Raw genomic sequence first — 20,214 nt, 5'->3', positions numbered from 1 at the left:
TGGTAGTGAGCAAACACCAACAAAACTTACTCCACTCTTGTGGGAGAACATAGTACCGGGGGTCTGAGGAATATGGAATACCCCCCAGCCAACACCCCTCAACATACGACGACTTTTAGAAAGGTTACCATGATAGTGTAAGAGGTAATATAAAAAAAACAAGTCCTCCTTTGCTGAGAGTATTGCTGGGGAGTATTCCATACCCTCCAGACCCCCCGGTCCTACGTTCTTTCACAAACAGTGCAATGTTTAGTACTTATACGATAATTGGCGAGAAAAAACCACCAAACTTACTCTACTCTCGTGGGAGAACACAGTACCGGGGGGTCCGGGGAGTATGGAATCCCCCCCAGCCAATACCTCTCAACATACGACGATTTGATTACTTTTCAAAAAGTTTACCATGATAGTGCAAGAGGTAATATAAAAAAAACAAGTTCTCCTTTGCTGAGAATATTGCTGGGGGGGGGGGGGATTCCTGTACCCCCCAGACCGCCGGTCCTATGTTCTTTCACAAAAAAGTGTAATGTTTAGCACTTATACGATAATTTGCGGGAAAACACCACCACACTGAATCTACTATTGTGAGAGAAGGTAGTACCGGGAGGTCTGGGGGGTATGGGTATGGAATACCCCCCAGCCAATACTCCTCAACTTAGAACGATTTGATTACTTTTCAAAAAGGTTACCATACCCCCCAGACCCCCCGGTCCTACGTTCTTTCACAAAAAGTGTAATGTTTAGCACTTATAACATAATTAGCGAGAAAAAAACCACCAAACTTAATCTACTCTCGTGAGAGAACATAGTACCGGGGGGTCTGGGGGGTATGGAATACCCCCCAGCCAATACCCCTCAACATACGACGATTTGATTACTTTTCAAAAAGTTTACCATGATAGTGCAAGAGATAATATTAAAAAAAACAAGTCCTCCCTTGCTGAGAGTATTGCTGGGGGGGTATTCCATACTAAGGGGCTAAAAGTCAGTTCAGCATAAAACAATTTTCGTACCCGGCGCAACTACCAATTAATAAAAATGTGTTTAAAGTGACAATAAAATCGTCAAAGAAAATATTATTACAACCGCACTCGCGCTTGTCTCACTCTGAACTAAAATATGTAGGGGAAAATCAACCTCCCTTCATCTTTAAGTCAGGGTGAGTCGCTGATACATCAAAATAGTCAAACAAACGAGGGTTTATGTCGGAAGAATCAAAGTAGGCTAGCACATTTTTCCTCCATAATCGATTCTTTCTAATTAAAGCAACGTGAGGTCATTATAGACACTTAAAAAATCAAAGTTACATACCCCACACTGCAAAATCGCTGTCAAATTCGGAAATTTCCGCACTTCCACGACTAACACAAATTCTATTGGCAATAAATCGATAACGGCTACACTACAAAAAATCTACTATCAAACACAAATTAGACACGTGTTAAGTTTATATTAAAAAAATAGGAAACAACAACTTTAACATTTCGCCAACTGCATTCTTTGCAGCAACTTAAACGCCCCGGTGCCCGAGTGACACGGTTTACCCAGCACGAGGCAGCTCGACGGATTCTGCAGGTTATCCCGTTTCGCTAAAAAACAATTCGCACATAAAACCACGAAAAGGAGCGGAAGTCGAACGAACCGTTCACGGTGGCCAACTTGAGAAAGTTTAGGGACGCCTCGAACGACATCTGCTGGAAGGGCGACGCGCTGCTGCTCATACCTCGCCGACTGAGCGGCTCGAACGTCCCGTTGAACATCATGTAGTCGGCGATTAGGAGGAGATGGCGGGGGTCGACCGTGATGCCGTAAACCTTAAAGACCTCCTGAACTTCTTTGACCACGACTTTCGTCGCGGCTTCGATGCCGTACGTTTCGCCGAATTTGTGTATGTCATTCGAGTACAGCTTGTTCAAGTCGAGCAGGTCGTTGTACTTGAACATTTCCGTGATATTGATGCCATCCGTGCGTAGTATCAACGTATTGTCCTTGATGTAAGTGATCGCCCGTTTGATGTTGGGCGTTTCAAAGATGACCGACTTGTTAGCCACATCCCTCAGAATGCTGGTCATGTCTAATTTTTTGTGAGTCAAAGGTAGCTACAAGGACGGGTTTACGAAATTGACAACTGTAAATTTTGGCGCACTTACGGCAAAAGTCAATTCGCACCATAAGTACTTCTTTTTGTCGAACACGTAATTTTGAGCGTACACGTACGAGTCTACAACTTCTTGATGATCGGCGACGGCATCATCGGGCTCACTTACTTCCTCGTCTGCAATGATAATTTTGTTACGTTCTTCCCCAAAGCAAAGTTGAAATTGATGCAGTAATTAATGTGTGGAATACCCCCCAGCCATAAGGGCGACGAAGGTTTATAAAACCACCCAACAAACCTCTCCCTATAGGCCTCATTAACCTCACCGTGGTTTTTTTAAAGATGACAATAGAACTGTTTTCGCCTGGGGGGTATTCCATACCCCCCAGACCCCCCCGTAGTAATTCCTTACACAAAACTAAACCTTCAGAACTTTTATGATACTTTTTGAGAAAGAATTCTCAGATTTTTGGGGGAGGACGTAGCACCGGGGGGTCTGGGGGGTATGGAATACCCCCCAGCACAAGGAAGACAAAGGTTTAATACCACCCAACAAAGAAATACTCCACAACCCTCTCCCTATGGGCCTCAGTAACCTCATAGTGGTTTTTTTAGAGATGACAATAACACTGTTGTCGCCGGGGGGGGGGGTATTCCATACCCCCCAGTAGTAATTCCTTACACAAAACTGAACTTTCAGGACTTTTATGATACTTTTTGGGAAAGAATTCTCAGATTTTTGGGGGAGGACGTAGCACCGGGGGTCTGGGGGGTATGGAATACCCCCCAGCACAAGGAAGACAAAGGTTTAATACCACCCAACAAAGAAATACTCCACAACCCTCTCCCTATGGGCCTCAGTAACCTCATAGTGGTTTTTTAAGAGTTGACAATAGAACTGTTGTCGCCTGGGGGGTATTGGAGACCCCCCGGTAGTAATACCTTTCACAAAACTGAACCTTCAAAACTTTTATGATACTTTTTGAGAAAGAATTCTCAGATTTTTGGGGGAGGACATAGCACCGGGGGGTCTGGGGGGGTATGGAATATCCCCCACGACTAGGAAGACGAAGGTTTAAAACCATCCTACAAAGAAATACTCCACAACACTCTCCCTATAGGCCTCAGTGGTTTTTTAAGAGTTGACAATAGGAATACCCCCCAGACCCCCCGGTAGTAATACCTTTCACAAAACTGAACCTTCAGAACTTTTATGATACTTTTGAGAAAGAATTCTCAGATTTTTGGGGGAGGGCGTAGCACCGGGAGGTCTGGGGGGTATAGAATACCCCCCAGCACAAGGAAGACGAAGGTTTAAAACCATCCAACAAAAAAATACTCCACAACCCTCTCCCTATGGGCCTCAGTAACCTCATAGTGATTTTTTAAGAGTTGACAATAGAACTGTTGTCGCCTGGGGGGTTTTCCATACCCCCCAGACTCCTCGATAGTAATTCCTCACACAAAACTGAACCTTCAGAACTCTTATGATACATTTTGAGAAAGAATTCTCAAATTCTCAGAAGTACTGCAAAGATCGTACCACCAAGGGGTCTGGGGGGGTATGGCCAGCACAAGGAAGACGAAGGTTTAAAACCACCCAACACAGAAATACTCCATTTCCCTGTTCTCAATAACCACACGGTGGGTTTTTTTTGGAGACGACAATGAAACTACCCCCCCCCCCTTTCATTCTTTAACAAAACTCTTGACCTTCAGAACTCTCACAATACTTTTTGAGGAAGAATGATCAAAATTACTGTAAAGAACACAGCGGCAAGAGGGTACGGGGGTATACCCCCCCCCCCCCCACTAAAAGAACTCGGGTTCAAAACCACCCGACAAAGAAAGCCTCCACAACCTTCAGTAGTCTCCATGTTAGTAACAGGAAATATGAAACAGTAACAAACCATCATCCGACTTGACCTCCTCTTCGTTCTCTTGATCGTCATTAGCTTGCTCATATTTAGTGACCAACTTGGCATCCTCCGTGTCTTCAGGCTCATCGCCCGAATCATCACTGTCCTCAACCTTGGGTTGCGTCGGCTCCGGCACGTCGTCATCATCGTCGTCGTCCTTGTTTCTACTCCCCTTATCCTTCCCCATCACCACCCTGTCGAGTGAATTAGATCGACCGACCACAGACAGAAACACACTTACACATTAGTGACCATCTTTGTTTGCCGTTTCAGTAACGTGAACATTTGGGCGAAATACTTCTTCGTCATGTGTTTCAAAACTCCTTTCGGTTTGATGTTGTACTTGCTGCTGTAGAGCTCGTGCGGCAGGAAGTTGAATCGCAGCCGGTACTTCATCTGCCTGACCGGCTCGGTTTCCTGCCGCACGACCACCTCGATCTTCTCCAAGACGTCCGCGACCGTAACCCTCGTCAGTATTCGCCTCAAGTGCTCGGCGCGCTTCTCCTGATTGGGAACGTTCAGAAACGGAACTTCCATCGACGGCGTCTTCGGGTTTTTCGACGCCATCATTAAAATTTCGCGCAGGCGCGGTATTCCCAGCGTGACGTTCATTTCGCCTCTACCGGCAAAATGAAACGTGTTCAAGGTCATTTGGGTGGACGGCTCGCCGATGGACTAGAAACGAGGTTATTACGAGACGGTAATTGCGGCGAGGTTTTGCGTTACTTGCGCCGCCAGAAGTCCGACGGGCTCGCCGGGTGCGCACAGAGACTGCATGGCCTTGTATCTGACCATCCTTTGGAACTCCTTGTCTTTTTTCTTGTTGTAGTACGAGTGTTTGGCGATCAACGACTGTAATTGTTCGGATAACGCCCCGAAGGTGGCGTCGGGCTGTTCTATACTGTTCAAGGGGTCAGGCGAACGTTCACAGTACTTTTTAAATCTACAAGGGTAAGACAATTAGAAGACATTTCCAAAATATTGAATTTACCCAAATTTTAATTCCTCATCGGCGTTTTCCCACAACTTTACGATATTCTTGCTTAATTTGGACCGTCCAGTGCGACGGCTGCACTTATTCTCGTTGCTCACGTTAATCTTATCCTTCACCGTAGTCGAGAATATCGTGAACGGAGAGCGGCGTCGCTTCTGCAAGACGTCGCCGTTGCTGGTCCGCCAGAGCGTTTGCTGCTCGATCAGATCGTTCACTTTCGCGATTTCCTTTTCCATCTGTTTCACCACCCCTCTATTAATGATGGCGCCACAGTTCTCCTTGAGAAACTCGATTTGTTTGCTATTCAAAAATTGGGTCTTGGTCACGTCCATTCCGTCTTCCCCATACAGAAACTGCTCAACTATTACGAGCCGGCCGACTCTCTCGAACACTTACCTGAATTACCGACTGATCACTATCGCGCACGGTCAAGTCGTAGCCGACCGTTAGACCCTCGAGATGCTTAATAAGGCAACGCTGCAAGTAACCACTGCGACTGGTCTTGACCGCTGTATCGATTAGACCCTGCAATGCGATTATTAATGGGGCAACGAGAGCAATGGTCGTACCTCACGACCGGCCATGCAGTGAAAGAAAAATTCCTGCGGTTGTATGCCGGTCATAAAGCGGCCGTCGATGAAACCGCCCGCGCGAGGGCTGAACTCGAAGATTGGAAAGCTGGGTAGGCTCTTTCCCGAAATCATTACGGGCGGACGTTTCCCCTCCAGCTCGATCTGCCCGAGCAGGCACGAGATCTGCATCGTATTGACGGTGGACCCTTTCGCTCCCGACTGGACCATTAGCTGCAGGTTGTTGTAGGGAAACTTGCATATTAAACCTGCGGGCAAACAGGCCCTGCGCAATGACGTCATTAGTTTCGCAAACGTTCCTGGTTTGCACTTACTTATTGATGTCGTTGGTGAAGGGATCCAAAACCGCCTTGTACTCGCGATCGACTATCGCCTTTATGTTCACGTTACCGGCGCTCGCCCGCGCCGCCGTCTCGAGGATGTCGTCCGTTTCGGCGTTCTTCGGCAGATCCAGCGCGACCGTCATCACGGAGTTGCCCAGCTTGCGCAGCCGTTTGATTACCTTGCGACGCTTTTTGTCGGCGTCGGGCAGTATGAGAATGTCGTGAACGCCCAAGGTGAAACCGTCGTGCTGCAGGAAGGAGGTGAACAGCTTCGCGAACGAACTGAGCAGCTTGGTCGCGTACGTTCCGCCGTAAAGCTGCGGAGAAAGTTGCGAATCGATCAATGGGGCCTGAATCTGATTGCCATTCAATTATAAACATGTCGCTATAAACTATAGTTAACAGCTGCATCGCGAGGTGGATAAAACCAGCCCCCTCCCCCACGTCTTTGAAATCAGAAACAAATAAACGCATTTTTTTAACCGAAATAGCTTTTGTTTTGACATCACCAATGGATATATTTCTTGCAGACGTTTCAATCGCCCTTTGTGAGTACCCTACAATCCGTTCTTGTTCATAATACAATAAGCAAATAGGCAACTTTTTTACCCGCAAAAAAGAAAGAATTTTCCCATTTTTCCCCATAAAACACCCTCCGGAGGACGGACGGTCAGAGTCACGCGGACACCGCCGCGGCCCGGGGGGGTGCCGAGGACGGGCGCGCCGAACCGTGTAGGGTAGAATTTTTTTGCCGTAAGACGTGAAAAAACCCGAAAAACACCTTTTCGGACCTGGAGGAAAAGTTATTCGACCTACGGGCTCGGTACTTTCGGAATCCGTAGCCGTTAGGGGTGGCCACTTTTACAAATTTTTTCGATCCGCCTCGACCACCGAGGGAGGTGGGAGTAGGATCTACACTAAACGTAAACTATCGTAACCTCGCCGTCGAGACCTTCCCGGCGATACCTCTCATACCCTCCTACGACTTTCCGTTACCGAGATTCGCATTTTGGCGACGCCTGGCGACGTCACCCGACGCCGCCGTCGCGAATCGTCCAAATTGTATTCTTCCCTCATCGACAACAAACGGGTCGCGAAACGTCGATATATATATATATACCCATTTTTAAAAATACACTCGTACGCGATCGATCTCCGAAGTCCACGCGCAAGGATGCGTCTTAAAGGGCCGCGCATCTCTTAATATCTCTCTTATTTACCGGCCGATCTGGACCAAATTTGAACTATATCTGCGCCCGTCCGGATGCTCGAAACAGGATTTTCATATCGACGCATCTCTGGCGTCTTTCGACCTGCGACCTCGATACTTCGGAATTACGCGTTTCGCAACATTTCTAGACGATCTACGCAATAATCGTTTTTTGGATTCTTTATCAAAAACTTAAATCGCGATATCTCGAAAACGGACCGTCGTAGGTATGGGTTCATGGGTGTTTTTAAATAGGTCTCGACTTAATCTAACCGATGGGAGGGTCGGAATTTCGGAACGGAGATAAAAGCTCAGAAATGGCGGGAACGGATGCCCCGAGTTACTGAACCCCACAATACCAAATTTCGTCGAGATCGGATGGTAAATAACGGAGATATAGCGATTTGTAATTTGATACCACAAAAACACTTAAATCATGACATGTCTTTAGAAAGCTCTCGATCTAACCTAACTGATGAGAGGACAAATTTTGAAATGCAAAAGGAAACCAATTTTAAAAGATTCGTGAACGTGAACGATTAAGTTGAGTTAGTGTTAAGTTACGTTTGGTTAGGTTAGGTTAGGTTAAGTTCAAAGTTCAATATCAAGTTCAAAGTAAAATGGTTAGGTTAGGTTAAGTTCAAAGTTCAAGATCAAGTTCAAAGTAAAAAAATTCGATTTAACTCAATAACACATCTCGACCTAACCTAACTGCCCATTTCGACCTAACCTAATTTCCATCACCTCGACCTAACCTAACTGCAATCTACTACACATTTCGACCTAACCTAACCGCCGTCTCTAATAAAAAAATAAACAGAATACATACGCAGAAAGTCGTACTACAAATGCGCAAAACTTTCTTATTTATATCAATAGATGATAAAGAATTGGTATACAGTTAAAACAGAATCGTATGTTACCTATAGCATGGAACGAAACGAAATAGCATACAATATCCAAAACCCAATAGGTTTATATTACAACGAAAAAATACAAACACAAACGTAAAAATGCCCCATTTTCAGGGGAATTAGGGGGAAATCAACTCACGCTAGCGAAGTCTTAAAATGCGTAGCATTTTTATAAACACATACGCCGAGTTTGACTAAAAAAAAAGACTATCGATATATTGGTGCTTTTTTGAGCCGAATCAAAATTTTTTTCCTTTGTTTTTCGCATTTTATAAAATTCCAACGTCACTTAAAAACAACCCAAACTACAATCGCACAACGGTCGAGCTAAAAAAAAATTTACAAACGGAAAACCACAAAAAACGGCGTGTGATAACAAAACGCCGTNGAACCCCACAATACCAAATTTCGTCGAGATCGGATGGTAAATAACGGAGATATAGCGATTTGTAATTTGATACCACAAAAACACTTAAATCATGACATGTCTTTAGAAAGCTCTCGATCTAACCTAACTGATGAGAGGACAAATTTTGAAATGCAAAAGGAAACCAATTAAATTTCAAAGTTCAAGATCAAATTCAAAGTAAAAAGTAAATTTTGATTTAACCCAATTTAACACATCTCGACCTAACCTAACCTAACTGCCCATTTCCACCTAACCTAATTTCCATCATCTCGACCTAACCTAACCGCCGTCTCTAATAAAAAAATAAACAGAATACATACGCAGAAAGTCGTACTACAAATGCGCAAAACTCAACCTTCTTATTTATATCAATAGATGATAAAGAATTGGTATACAGTTAAAACAGAATCGTATGTTACCTATAGCATGGAACGAAACGAAATAGCACACAATATCCAAAATCCAATAGGTTTATATTACAACGAAAAAATACAAGCACAAACGTAAAAATGCCCCATTTTCAGGGGAATTAGGGGGAAATAAACTCACGCTAGCGAAGTCTTAAAATGCGTAGCATTTTTAATAAACACATACGCCGAGTCTGACTAAAAAAAGACTATCAATATATTGGTGCTTTTTTGAGCCCAATCAAAATTCTTTTCCTTTGTTTTTCGCATTTAAAAAAGTCCAACGTCACTTAAAAACAACCCAAACTACAATCGCACAACGGTCGAGCTAAAAAAAAATTTACAAACGGAAAACCACAAAAAACGGCGTGTGANCCCCCCCTCCCTCAGACCCCGTTGTTCACTGATATAAAAAAAAGTCGTACGGGAAAGTTATAGTTTGTACAAACCAATTTATTTCGATGAGACCTTTCATTAGAATACTATGAAAGGTAGAACATGTGTTTATCCCCCCCACCCCCATTTTCTGAAGTTTAACTCAGCACCACTAAAGGCATGCGTATACAAAAGCTGAGACCTATTGGTTGTCTTATGTAAAAGGTACACACGTTTTACTTACAACAGTATCTCAGACAAACATTCCTGCCCCCCCCCCCCCCCCCCATGACATCAAAATTTGATTTTCAAGGTATAGGCTACCTATTGCAAAAATTCCAAACGTAGGCAGAATTTTAAGCACACCAAACTTACCTCATAGATGCAGTGAACCAGCCCGAAAGGGGTGGCGCCATAGTGAGTCTTATCGAGCACGCCCACCAATAGCTCACCGCCGCGTATCACCACCTCCGCCTCGGACATATCCGAATCGTTCACGAACGGCGTTCCCCCTCCTCTCCAAGCTCGCGGCGTCGCGTTCTGCCACGCCTGCAAATTCGAAATTAAAATCCGAGCCGTACGGAAGGGTAAATGGTTGACCTTCGGGCTAATCTTCGCGACCGACTTCAGGTTAATCGCCTGACGATCGCGCGGAATCACGTTGAGAATTACGGTCGAGAGGACCTGTTTCCCCGACCAGAGCGGCGTCGGTTTAAGGATCGCGGGCGGCAGCGTGACGATGTCGTCGGTTCTGAACGAGACGGCCTGGAAGACGAGCTGCTGGTAGTCGTGCTTGGCGAAGAAGCGGCCGCGCAGGGAAAGTCTCACGCCGGATATCACGTGATCTTGGATTAGGCCGCTGAGGGGCGTCCCGTCTTTCGGTACCAGATATTGATTGCAGACGTGAGCTGAAGGGGGCGTTAGTTGCGAGCGATCGCGAGGCGACGATACGTACCGATGTTGTAACCTTCGCTGCGCGCGAGCTCGTTCTGCGGGAAGTGCGCGTTCATTTCGTCACCGTCGAAATCGGCGTTGTACGCCTTGCAGTTGGCGTAGTGCAGCCTTAGAGTTTTCTCGCCTTTGAGAATGCGGGCGGTGTGCGCCATGATACTCGGTTTGTGTAAAGTCGGCTGACGATTCAAGAGCAAGACGTCGCCATTGCAGAGATGTCGGTGGACCTTTTTCACACCGGTAAAACCCGTCCCCTTATCGTCCGGTGTAAGAAGACGCTTTACAATACTCTCCTGCTGGCTCGCGTCACGCGGATTGATTTTTCTAATCGTTCCGTCTTCGAACTCCACCTGTACAGCTCTACGAGACGTAGTGAAATTGATGGGCCTTTGGACGACTTACCCAGGATGTACGTTCGGGCCATTGCTGATCATCTTTCGCATCTCCGTGACGTTCCACGGGGTGACCGGTACCGGATAGGTCAGGTGCTTGGCGAACGCTTCGGGCACGCCGATCTCGTCGATGTTCAAGTTGGGATCGGGCGTGATGACCGAACGCGCCGAAAAGTTGACCCTCTTCCCCATCATGTGCATGCGAATTAAACCCTCCTTCTTCTCGATGATCTGCTTCAGGCCCTCGCCCGAGCCCTTCTCCCTCGTATGGTCGATTAGCGAGTCGACGTTCATCTGCAGACTCTCCCAGGAGTTGTTCAGCTTCTCGATGGGAGACGACCCGTACGCGGTGGTGTACATTCCCTTCGCTTCGACCGAGAGCACGTCGACATCACCCTTGTGTTGCACGACCTGTATGATTATCCGGAGGAGTAACGAGGTGTTTAAGATGTCCTTGTAGATTTGCGACTGCGTGCTTTCGACCACGCGACCTTGAAGTACGTTCGCCTGAAACAACGTATGACTATGTATCAGGGTTGGACTGTGACCCAGTAACAATGCAGCTCATATTGTGAACTTTTGCTGGAAAACCGCTTTAAACTTAAACCCTTTAAAATTCTTAAAAGCTCTCAAAAGTTCTTCAAAGAGATCGTAAAAAAACAGACAATCTTAAGGCCTTCTAGCCTTCTGGAAACAGTCTCTTAAAGACTGTGGGTTTTAATGAGCTTTAAGAACATATCAAAGAAAGACCTTTAAAAACTCATGAGGACATGCATTCCTTAAGGGCTAAACAGTATGGAAAACTCTACACGAAAGAAAGACTTGGTGATCCTTTTTTAATTACCTTTTCACAAAGACTACCATGATAGTGCTAGGGGTAATATAAACAAAAGCAATCAAATTCTCTTTCACTAAGTGTATGGCTGGGGGGTATTCCTTATCCCCCAGACTACCATGATAGTGCTAGGGGTAATATAAACAAAAATAATCAAATTCGCCTTCACTGAGTGTATGGCTGGGGGGTATTCCGTACCCCTCAAACTATCATGATAGTGCTAGGGGTAATATAAACAAAAATAATCAAATTCTCCTTCACTCAGTGTTTGACTGGGGGGTATTCCGTACCCCTCAGACTACCATGATAGTGCTAGGGGTACTATAAACAAAAATAATCAAATTCTCCTTCACAAAGTGTATGGCTGGGGGGTATTCCATACCCCCCAGACTACCATCGTGTTTTCTTAATCTATGCCCAGTACATTACTTAGAAGTCAGATTTCCTCTACTACTAGTATCCCAACATAAGTCACGTACCGGCCTGGTATTCGGCGGCGTTACCGGAATAACGGTAAAATAAAAGGTATCGGTCGGATACGGAATGGTCAAGCCAGACAGGGCGGGGACGATCTCACGCACGAAATCCTTCTCGTGGTCCCAGATTTTTCGCAGGTAACTCCTTGACTCCTCGGGCGCCATGTACTTCGGCCGGTTCGACTTGACACCGCTGCAAGGTGAAAAACTCAGACCTCGCTCGTCCCTCAAAATGTGTCGCACTCACCCGCCTACCGACGTCGAGATTACGATACGGTTTCGGGCCACTTGTAGTTTCGTTATGGGTTGGTGACAGTGCATGCACTTTTTCCCGATTGGCATTTTCATTTTCGAATTTATGAAGTCGTTTCGTAAACCCTCCATGTTCTTGTTGTTCAGGACACGATCGTGGAGTTGCACTAAAAAAAAGTTGTTCGTTTATTTTTCGTGCGTCTCAGAGGAATCAAGACGGTAGAATCAAACCAACTCACCCGAACTGTTTTCAATTAACTTTTCGTACTCCTTAATCTGCTCCATATGCGCGGTACCATCCTTGCCAATCGGGTTCAAAAAAACATCCTGAAACTTTATCTCGATCTCGATCGCCTCTGTCGTAAATCCGTAGTTGAGCAGCTTAATCTGCAACCACAGGCAGTATTTGACTTGCGCTAAAAAAGATTGAACGTGACACACTGTTACACTAGCACTGGCAAACTCACGTGAAATCTGTACGTGAAAGCAATGGAGACAGGCGATCTTCAGAATGGAAGCGAGCACTTTGTGGAAGACCGGATTTACGACGGGTAACGGCAGGTCGATGTAACCGAAGTGACCCGGGCAGTAGTTGAAGTTCTTGCAGCACGTTTTGCACTGCTCGCTGTTCGAGTTGACGGGTCCTGCAAGATCGAGATGACGTACAGGAGAAACGGGAAGCGCGTAAGCTCACCCATCAGACGGTCGTAAAGGCCTCCCGGTAAGGGGTAACCTAGGGCATCGAAGGTGAGCGGTGAGGCAATTTTGGTAACGGAAAGCTTCTTTATGTCGTCATCTGTGAAGAGGGAGAATTCCAACCGATCCGGATCGTAGTGCTTGACACGCATCATGTCGTTTTTACTAAATTGAAACATTTTCAGGTTTGTGTGAATCACATTTAAAATTTGAGGTTATGTACAACAAGACTGTTTAGTGTTTTGAAGGTTATGCGACTGCGCCGGAATTCTAACAGTGGCGTCGAATACGGGAGCGAAAAGGTAGACAAAAGTGACAAACACTGGAGGGTCTCGAAATGCCCACATAGGCATCCCGAAAAAGTTGCAGCGGTGATTGTGGTTTTAGCAAAATTGAGGATGGCTAAATTCAGTTGCTTTTGGGAAAGGGTAATTTTTCTGGGGATATCCCATATTCGTAAATAGACCATTTTCGGATTTTGCTCTTTCTAGCGGGTCCGAAGTGGCGTAGTCACTGCGATGGTATCAACCGCATCCATGAAAATTCTGTCAAAGGATTCATAAGTTAACACAGAAACAGCACACTGACTAAATTGAAAAAAAAATGGAGGTGGGGCGTTGGCCATCCGCAAGTGGCCACCCCCGAAAATTCACTTACCTTTAGAATAACCACCAGCACTATTTCACTACAACACTATTCCCGAAACAGTTTACTGCGCAAATAATTTTGTTATAAATACTAGATTTTCCCTCGAGCAATTGACGGATATATGAGAGCAGAATCCCAGCGTACAGAATGTAAAGACATCGACCCAGTCCGAAGGAAGTGAGTTGACGTGTGTATCGATCGAAACGCGATATAGCAGAGTGCGACATCAACGAAAACTAATTTATACTTGCCTTATTCTTTTAAAAACCAATAACTGATCTTCGTGAAGTAATAATTGAGGTATAGCAATCCCCGAAGCCATTCTCCATGGGAATGGAATTATTGACCACAATACTTCTTCATAGTCTCGTTGGCATTGAAAGTCCGTTTAGTTAGCAAAAGTGGTATGGGTATGAATTCATAGTCATACCGATAGTCATTGCAGACAATCTTGCGTTACCAAGAGGAAAAGCTGTGAAAAAGGCCACAACTCACTTAATACCACAATACGAAGATCAGCCTAGTCCAATCTTCTGTCACTATATGCACTATTCACATTTTCCCCACTTTTCACACAAAATGAAATAGACCCATGCATAAAAAAAGAAAAATCCTACCTTTATAAGGCTGCTCTTCTGGAACCTGTAACAAAGAAGAAACTTATGTTAAAAACGAGACAAAAAAGATTTAAAAATTTGTTGTGGTTAGACTCAAACCATACCTTCACAAGGAAAACTTTCCATAAAAGAAAGCGGTCCGTTATTTTTGATCAATGAAAATTAACAGTGAACATTTACCCTTTAGCCTTATTAGTTCAGACTCGCCTGGGGACTGCTCACTGCGCAACCGCACTCGCTCAAATTCACGGGCTACTGGCAAAGGTATAATTCTAGCCATTACCAGTACCTGAAAAATGAAATATAAATTACAAAACACATCTAATGTTACAAACAAATTTGGATTGCAATACGACATACAAAAAAATGGTTCATATGAAAGACAGTGGCGTGCGTACTCACCGCGTTCGTTTGAGCGGCATGCAAATAATTTTGGAACAGGGAACATGTGATGTGGCCATGACGTCATGATCGTATACGATAGGGATAAGTTCAAGTTTAGCTGCATTCCCGAATCGTGGACAAACTTTATGAGCTAACCAATCACAGACAAGAATTGAACTGTCATTTGTCAGTTTTGTATTTTGTTTTGTTTTTGCATTATGGATACTGTTTTTAATAACCAGAAAATCCTCGAACAATTCCATGTTTTATTTCACAGAAAATATGCGAATGTATAAGTTAGGGCACTGTATTAATAACGGGACGGATCTTTCAGCTGTTTTGCTAGGGGTTATTCAGTGCCCTAACCTATACATTCACAAATTATCTGTGAAATAAAACATGGAATTGTTCCGAGGATTTTCTGGTTATTAATAACAGTAGGTATCCATAATGCAAAAACAAAACAAAATACAAAACTGACAAATGACAGTTCAATTCTTGTCTGTGATTGGTTAACGCATAAAGTTTGTCCACGATTCGGGAATGCAGCTAAACTTGAACTTATCCCTATCGTATACGATCATGACGTCATGGCAGCCGGTCACATCACGTAGCATATCGACTAACTTCGGGAATCGATGCCGTGGTAGGTTCGAGAACGCAGTCACATTCACGTTCACATCAAGGTCAGTCGATGTGAACCAAGCACATCTTCGGGAATCGACGCCGATCTTCGCCGGTAGTTGCAGGTCTCGCGGAAGGATGGTAGGTGGCGCTGCAAACATTCGGAAAAAATTAGTGATTAGGCCAATCAGTAGGCGTTTTCGTTTATTAAATTATCTCATCATTTACTCGGCTCTAAACTCAGAGATTATAGAATAAACAAATCGCTCATGTTGTTTCACCGCACTTACCTTACTCTAAGCTGATCTTTGTGCGGTAATAAATGAGATATAGCTATCCTCAATGTCACTCGGCTTGAAAACGAAAGAATTGGCTGCGATGAGTCTTCTGGTTTGCAAAGGAAACCAGTTCACTTCACAAAATCGGTATGGCCATAAAGTCATAGTCATACTGCATTAAATGAAGTCAAAACAGTCAGTCCTACATGACCAAGTGAATGAGAAGATAGCCATAACTCACTACAACAGTACCAAGAACGGCTAAATTACTACCTACCTGACATTCCATTTAGTCACAATGTACACTACTCACTCCCCCCTGCTGAAATACATAAAAAAATGCCATCCACCCATGCAAGAAAAAGAAAATCCTACCTTGGTAAGGCTGCCCTTCTGGAATCTGAAACAAAAAGAAAACGTTTCAAAATCAAGTTACATGAGCTACATTCCTAAACGTAAATTTTTAATAAAAAGGTTCACAAAAAGCATTTCCCTAAATATTTTGGGGGAGAAAATAGCACCGGGGGGTGTGGGGGGACCATGACAGTTGCTTCTGGAATACGGTCCACCGCAGGGGGGGGGGGCACCCAGTACATGGAAAAACTGGAGCAGAACGCATTTTACTAAACATGTTTGGGGAGAATATAGCACCAGGGGGTATACTCTCCCCCCCCCCCCCCCCGAAGCAAAAATCCAATCATCTTTTTTCAAACATTACCATGAACAGTTGCTTCGGATAGGGTTACCAAATCTCATTTATCCTGCTACATTCCCCCAAAAAGTTCAGCCCTTAAATTTAACCACAGTACCCCAGGGTCTGGGGGCTATGGAATACTGCGCCCAGCACACAGAAGCAATCCATGATTCTTTTCCCAATCAGTACCATGCGAGGTACCATGGACAGTGACTTCTGGTATAACGATCTCCGGAGGGGGGGGGAGTCACCCAAGTACACGAATGGATTATCGATTATTTTTCCCAAAAAACTACCATGACAGTTGCTGCGGAAGTTGTTACCAAATCTCATTTTTCCGACCCCCGCGTGCTCATTCCTCCTAAAACGTTCAGCCCTTAGAAATATGACCATTTATTACAAAAAAACATAAAACATACTCATTTTTCCTAAATATTGAGAATTGACACGGGGGGGGGGGGTATGGGAAAAATACCCCCATATCAGAAGCAACCAATATATTTTCCAATAAACATTACCAGGACAGTGCTTGAACTGTCATCGAATGTCATTTTGCTTGGGCCCGCCACTATATTGTTCCTCAAAAAACGTTAGTGAGACATAGCTTGTAAAAAAAAGAACAAATTCGAATTCAATGTTAAAAATGAATTTTCTTGTCCTTTCTAAAAAAATACTATAAGAGTCTTAAGGCTGAGGGGAGCACATGTTCACCTTCATGGTATTCTAATGAAAGGTCTCATCGAAATAAAATGTTTGTACCCAAACTATAACTTGCCTTGCGAATCTTTTTCGAATCAGAGTGACGGTTCTGAGAGTGGGGGGGCGGGGTTAAACATTAATGTTATCTTTCCATTTAGTCTCAACGAAAGGGAACCGTTGTCTACCAACTATTGCCCTTCTTTCTTCTTCTGTATCAAAGTACGGTGGAGGGGACGGGGGGAACTAGTTTTACCCTTCCATGGTACTCTATTGAAAGTTCAGCGAAAGGAACCGTTTTCTACCAACTACTGCGCCTTCTTTCTGTCCTCTTATCAAATACTATAGACTAGAAGTGTAAGGGGAGTGGAAACTGAGTTTTATCCTTCATGGTACTCTAATGAAAGGTCTCAACGAAATGAATTAATTTCTACCAACCATAGCCCTCCTCCTCCACCTTTTATCGTGATCGGGTATATTATTCCCTTATACCTCAAGAAGAGGGTACTCACAAAGGGCGATTGACACGTCTGCAAGAAATATATCCATTGGTGATGTCAAAACAAAAGCTATTTCGCTTTAAAAAATGCGCTTTATCTGTGCAAGAGTTGTGCACAATATATTCTCCCTCTCTCTCTATAGGCTCTTACGGGTCCTTGACTTTTGCTTACTTACGAAAAGTATCGAAGAACTTTAGACGATCTTCTAAAAGCTCTAAAAAGGTTAAAGGCTTTCTTTTAGAAGGGAAACCTTTGAAGAGGTTTGGAGGCTTTTGAACACTTTAGAAACCCATATGGTTTTATAGACTTTCCGAGGTTCAGATGACTCTTAAAACGCTCTTAAAAAATTAGACATTAACTTTAAGATAATTACTGGCTCTTAAAGACGCTTAACGACTCTCAAAAACTCTTAAAGTCTTGTGACCAAATTGTGACGACTTTTGAACCTTGGATGTTTCTTAAAAACCTGTAGAAATACTTGGAGGCTCTAGAACGCTCCTAAAAGCTCTTGAATCCCCTTAAATCCTCCTTAAATCCTATCAGTGACTGTGAAAGACTCCTCTAGAAAACCCCAGAAATGTCTTAAAAAATAACAGACGAGCTCTTTACAGACCTTGGGGGCCGTTGGAGACTGTTAAGGGCACTAAAAAGCCATACGAGCTTTCAGGTTTTCCAAGAAAGTGTGTTAAACACTTTTGAAACGCGTTAAGGCTTTCTAAAGGCTTTTAAAAGCTCTAAGGGAAATCTGATAGTGTACAGGGATTATCGTAGACTTCAAAGACCGGACATTTTTTGTTAGGTTAATGTAGCGGAATTCACAGAATCATCACTTTTTTAGATTCCAGATTGCAGTTACGCCCCCTAGCGGCCATTTCAGAAACTTAAAAATATTTTCCCGGTTTTTCTCGTGGCCGTTTTAGTAATGACTTTCTTTACCGCAAGCCTCTACGATGGATAGGTTCCCACATACAGCACCTCGCATTCTTAGTTGGCCACCCTGTACATAGAAGAGCCTTTTGGAGGTTNCGAGGTACTGTATCTGGGAACCTATCCATCGTAGAGGCTTGCGGTAAAAAAATTTATTACTAAAACGGCAACGAGAAAAACCTGGAAAATATTTTGAGTTTCTGCAATGGCCGCTAGGGGGCGTAACTGCAATCTGGAATCTAAAAAAATGATTTTTCTGTGAATTCCGCTATATTAACCTAACAAAAAAATGTCCGGTCTTTGAAGTTGACGATAATCTGAACAATTTTTGTTTGACAATTTTTCCTGTATCTCTAAAAATGAAGTGGTGGGGGGTATTGAAAGGTTTCCGTAACGAACACCCTGTATCTTCGAACGGCTGAGGCCGATTAAACAAACTCGCGGTAGATTCAAAAGAGCTAGTCTTCATACAAATATATTTTTTTCAAACAAAAAATTGGTTCAGATTATCGTAGACTTCAAAGACCGGACATTTTTTGTTAGGTTAATGTAGCGGAATTCACAGAATCATCACTTTTTTAGATTCCAGATTGCAGTTACGCCCCCTAGCGGCCATTTCAGAAACTTAAAAATATTTTCCCGGTTTTTCTCGTGGCCGTTTTAGTAATGACTTTCTTTACCGCAAGCCTCTACGATGGATAGGTTCCCACATACAGCACCTCGCATTCTTAGTTGGCCACCCTGTACATAGAAGAGCCTTTTGGAGGTTATTAGAAACTTTTAGAGATGACTCTTAGACGAACGATTTTCAAAGATCAGATGTGAGATTTTTTCAAAACTCTTGGAAAACCCAGAAAGGTTTTTTTGCGATAACAAACGAGCACGGCTCGCAGGAGTCGTGGTTTCTACACGTGTTTAAAGGCTTTAGAACACTAGAAATAGCTAGAAGACAGGATCTCATAAAGTCATAAAGCGTTATTAAACCCTGAAAGATCCTTAAACGCCCGTTAACACTGTTAAACCTTTTCCAGGGTTGATAAAAAGACCTTGAAAAGGTTTCAAAGACACACAATTTCTGAAACGTGCGACTTTTACAGACGTGTCAGCATTTCAAAGACCCGTGACGAGTTTTAAAAGTTTCTATGGGTCTTTATAAGAGCCCTTAAGGATCCCAAAGGCCTCCCAAGATTATTAGAGAGTCAGGTTCCTTAAAATTCTCGCACCTTTTTCAAAAAGACTGGAATGTACATTAAAAACACCAAAACGCTTCAAAGTGTTTCTAAGACTCGGAAGCATTTTGGACATTTACTAAAGCTCTTGGACGCCTTTCAGTCTCTTAAGTGCATTTAGTGCAAGCGAAGGCTTTCCAATGCCTGCTATCGGTAAATTCATAGACTTTTTAAAGCGCTGTGAGAATCTAACAAGTTTTAAAAATCAACCCATATTATGTAATTATATCATTCCATTTGAAATTTTCAAAAAAAAAACCTGCAATGTTTATGTTAATATCACATCGCGCCCTCTACCACTCATCACATTTACTAAGAAGACTCTATTCAAGCAAAATCTGATTCCACGAAGAGAGCTCTTTCCAACAAGTGTGAAAATATGTTAACCTAATCCGAAGTTACATTCAATTCCTTACAGAGATGTTCCCCTTCCCCCACCCCTCACATTTTATGAGCTAGAGCAATATGTGCTGCATCAAAATGATGCAAAATTGATACAAGATTGCTATGCATGTATTTTTTATAAATGTTTGTTGGGTATATTTTAGAAAAATTTTTTTTTACTTAATAATGAATCGTGCGCCTTCTAGCGGCGAAGCTAGAAACTTAAAAATTTTCAGCAATTTATCTTGGCCCCTTATGTTAACAATTTTTTCCCGTAGCTGTGCAATTAACGGTTCCATAGAAATGGCCTGTGACCATTATCAATGGGACACCCTGTACATCCTTAAAGAAGTACAAGCAAATACGGTGGCTATGGTAGCGGTACGGTACCG

At 43.6% G+C, this 20,214-nt stretch overlaps 1 protein-coding gene and 1 long non-coding RNA gene across 2 annotated transcripts; both read right to left on the bottom strand.

The window, feature by feature from the left end:
• Positions 1 to 1,430: 1,430 nt before the first annotated feature.
• Positions 1,431 to 13,144, bottom strand: LOC116162459 (DNA-directed RNA polymerase I subunit RPA1). The gene is made up of 19 exons (XM_031476078.1): positions 12,840 to 13,144; positions 12,613 to 12,789; positions 12,385 to 12,561; positions 12,141 to 12,312; positions 11,897 to 12,086; positions 10,593 to 11,089; positions 10,195 to 10,550; positions 9,840 to 10,147; positions 9,615 to 9,788; positions 5,916 to 6,241; positions 5,581 to 5,866; positions 5,408 to 5,536; positions 5,009 to 5,364; positions 4,744 to 4,960; positions 4,259 to 4,692; positions 4,009 to 4,211; positions 2,151 to 2,275; positions 1,643 to 2,099; positions 1,431 to 1,589 (listed from the first exon to the last, which is right to left on the bottom strand). Exons 1-19 carry the CDS (start codon positions 13,018 to 13,020, stop codon positions 1,477 to 1,479), a joined length of 4,878 nt encoding a protein of 1,625 aa, XP_031331938.1. The 5' UTR covers positions 13,021 to 13,144; the 3' UTR covers positions 1,431 to 1,476.
• Positions 13,145 to 13,180: 36 nt separating this feature from the next.
• On the bottom strand, positions 13,181 to 14,593 carry LOC116162457. The gene is made up of 3 exons (XR_004143544.1): positions 14,509 to 14,593; positions 14,287 to 14,395; positions 13,181 to 14,131 (listed from the first exon to the last, which is right to left on the bottom strand). It is a non-coding gene; the product is annotated as an uncharacterized LOC116162457 (long non-coding RNA).
• Between the last annotated feature and the right edge of the window lie 5,621 nt (positions 14,594 to 20,214).

This window comes from Photinus pyralis, unplaced genomic scaffold, assembly GCF_008802855.1.
Source record: "Photinus pyralis isolate 1611_PpyrPB1 unplaced genomic scaffold, Ppyr1.3 Ppyr1.4_LG10, whole genome shotgun sequence".
In the NCBI taxonomy this organism is placed as follows: domain Eukaryota; kingdom Metazoa; phylum Arthropoda; class Insecta; order Coleoptera; family Lampyridae; genus Photinus; species Photinus pyralis.
Note: the sequence above shows the minus strand (reverse complement) of the source record. Positions and strands in the feature narration are given on the sequence as shown.